The sequence below is a fragment of the Colossoma macropomum genome, unplaced genomic scaffold, assembly GCF_904425465.1.
Source record: "Colossoma macropomum unplaced genomic scaffold, Colossoma_macropomum, whole genome shotgun sequence".
Classification (NCBI taxonomy): Eukaryota; Metazoa; Chordata; class Actinopteri; order Characiformes; family Serrasalmidae; genus Colossoma; species Colossoma macropomum.
This window is the reverse complement of record NW_023494795.1, coordinates 43,394,026-43,396,817: the sequence shown is the minus strand read 5'-3', so window position 1 is coordinate 43,396,817 and position 2,792 is coordinate 43,394,026. Positions and strand designations below refer to the sequence as shown.

At 40.3% G+C, this 2,792-nt stretch overlaps 1 protein-coding gene across 1 annotated transcript; it reads right to left on the bottom strand.

Annotated features, from left to right (window-relative positions):
- Window positions 1-1,712: 1,712 nt before the first annotated feature.
- LOC118816328 (trace amine-associated receptor 6-like) lies at window positions 1,713-2,792 on the bottom strand. The gene has a single exon (XM_036582851.1). It carries the CDS (start codon window positions 2,688-2,690, stop codon window positions 1,713-1,715), a length of 978 nt encoding a protein of 325 aa, XP_036438744.1. The 5' UTR covers window positions 2,691-2,792.

Below are 2,792 nucleotides of genomic sequence, written 5' to 3'. Positions count from 1 at the left end.
GCAGCTGAGTGTGAAGCGGTTGGTATGTGGATCAGCACCTCCAAGTCTGAGTCCATGGTCTTAACCCGGAAAAGGATGGTAGGGGGAAAGGACTTGCCCCACGTGGAGGAATTTAAGTATCTCAGGGTCTTGTTCACGAGTGATGGAAAGAGGGATCGTGAGATCGACCGCAGGCCGGGACAGGCGGCAGCAGTAATGCGGTCGCTGTACCGGACTGTAGTGGTGAAGAGGGAGCTTAGCCGTAAGGCGAAGCTCTCTGTTTACCGGTCGGTCTACATCCCGACCCTCACCTATGGTCATGAGCTGTGGGTAATGACCGAAAGAATGAGATCGCGAATACAAGCGGCGGAAATGAGCTTTCTTCGCAGGGTGGCGGGCTGCACTCTATTTGATAGGGTGAGTAGAGCCGCTACTCCCGGGGTCGTCCTAGGACACACAGGAGGGATTATATCTCCAGGTTGGCCTGGGAGCAGTTTGGGGTCCCCGGGAATGAGCTGGAGGAAGTTGCGGGGGACAGGGTCGTCTGGGATTCTCTGCTCTCCCAACTGCTACCGTGACCCTAGCTGGACTAAGTGGTTAACGACGACGATGATGATGATGATGATGATGATCTTGACTGATTTATTTCAAATCCATTGTTGTTTACAGAGGCACAATCGCAAAAAAGTCACTGTCCAAATACATATGGACTGTATGTTTGTCATAAGGCTCCAGCACTGAATTACTTATTGATGGAAAGATTATTTATTTGTCAGATAACAGTTAATTGTTTAATCATTAATCTCCGTAGTGGTAGAAATAAGACATGGATATATATGGTAATGCAAAAGTATGCAAAAGTATGAAATTTACATCGTCAGCTACTGTGAGCTACTGTGTAACAAAATACAACATATGTGAACATATTTGGCCAATTAAGCCTGATTCTGATTGTACATCTACACATATAGTTGGAGCTCAACGGCAATGGCAGTTCCCTCCTCACGTACAGTATGTGTCCCTAGCAAGAAGGCGAATATATTAGAACATAATTTATGTACAGTTACAAACATGCTAAATATGTCACAGATGTCTAAGACCATGGGGGTGTTCAAGTCATTACAACGTCACTGTTTATTTGTAGTGGTTGATTTTAGGAGAAAAGACAACCACTACAAATAAACAGTGACGTTGTAATGACTTGAACCACCCCCCCCGTCACTCTCACCAGATGGCACAGAGGAACTACCGGGCACTCCAGACAGTACCTAATAAATTGGTAATTCAGTGTTTCTGTATTGCTTGTAATGATGACTCCTCTTGTAAAAGTGACACATGCTCTCTCACGTTTCTGAATTTCCCCAAAATAAGCATTAAATCTATTACAACACATTAAGGACATGTCCTTACCACGCTCAGAGGCATGCCGTAAGTTTTTCAGGTTTCATGTTTTCTTTGCATAATTTTTATATTTTATTTGCCTTATTTTCATGATAAGTTTGAAAAAACTGACCAAACTTTTTAGTGCTATGTTTGTACCATAATGATAAAATACAAAAACATTTTTTTCCCCAAACAGTAAGCAGCATTATTTGCAAGATACCCAAAGGTATACACTCTGTCACTAACGTTCCATGTACATAGTTTCTGCACAAACATTTGACTAATTAAATTTAGTAGCACAAGTAAATAAAATCTTGTTTACACTGTTAATCTTGATACTATTCTATGCATTAGTGGACATTTATCAGTGCAGAATCAGTTCTTAATATTTGAAGAGTTAAAATGATTTTAATGCACTTTCTGAACCATGGGTAAAACAAAGCATAAATCACTGGATTGACAGAAGAATTAAGATATAGAAGAATCACCAATTTTTCAAAAACATTGCTTTGCATAGTATTACTTACTAAAGCACAAAGAAAGTATGGAAACATAAAAGCCAAGAACACAGTCACTAAAATGCTCAGTACTTTTGCTGCTTTCCTCTGAGATTTCATTGAGTCCATTGCCTTTTTTGAGGCCTGAGCTTTAGTTTGACTTTTAAGGTCTCTGATAGCGTTGGCATGTTTCTTGGCAATAAAAAACACTAGAACATAAAATATGATTATTATAGAACATGGAATAACAAAAGCAAATAGTAGATCAATCAGGGACCAGACCTCATGTAACACAAAAAGACACATTTCAGGACATGTTATCAGCCCCATGGATTTTCCGTTAAAATAAAGAACTGCTGAGTTGTAAGACATTGATAAAAACCAGTTACATGAAACCACAATGCAAGCTGTGTTTACAGACATCTTGTCAGTGTAGACAAAAGGGTTTGAGATGGCAAAATACCGATCAACAGCAATGATGGCAACATTATAAATTGATATGCTTGTGACAAAACCAGAAATAAAAATATAAAATACACACAGAGTTGGTCCAAAAATCCAACATGATTCAGTCAGCCGACTTAACTGGAATGGGAGCACAAACACTCCAACCAGAAAATCAGACATAGCCAGAGAGAGAATGAGCATGTTAGTTGGTGTGTGGAGCTGCTTGAAGTGACACACGGAGATGATAACAAGCAGGTTTCCACACACTGTTAGCAAAACTACAGCAGCTGCACACACATATAGAAACACGTAGACAGATACGAATCTCTCTGGACAGGAAAACTGTAAGCAGCGATCAGTTTGGTTAAGCTCTGTAAGATTCATGGATCCAGCATTGAAAGTGTGTTAAAAGTAGTGATTCAGATCCTGGTTTCTGTTGGAATGCAGTGATTTCACTGGTAACAGTCCAGCTTCATGGTGAAAGGA

Bases quoted from the DNA above. Each gene is read 5' to 3' on its own strand.
- LOC118816328 (XM_036582851.1), bottom strand. From the start codon at position 2,690: ATGAATCTTACAGAGCTTAACCAAACTGATCGCTGCTTACAGTTTTCC.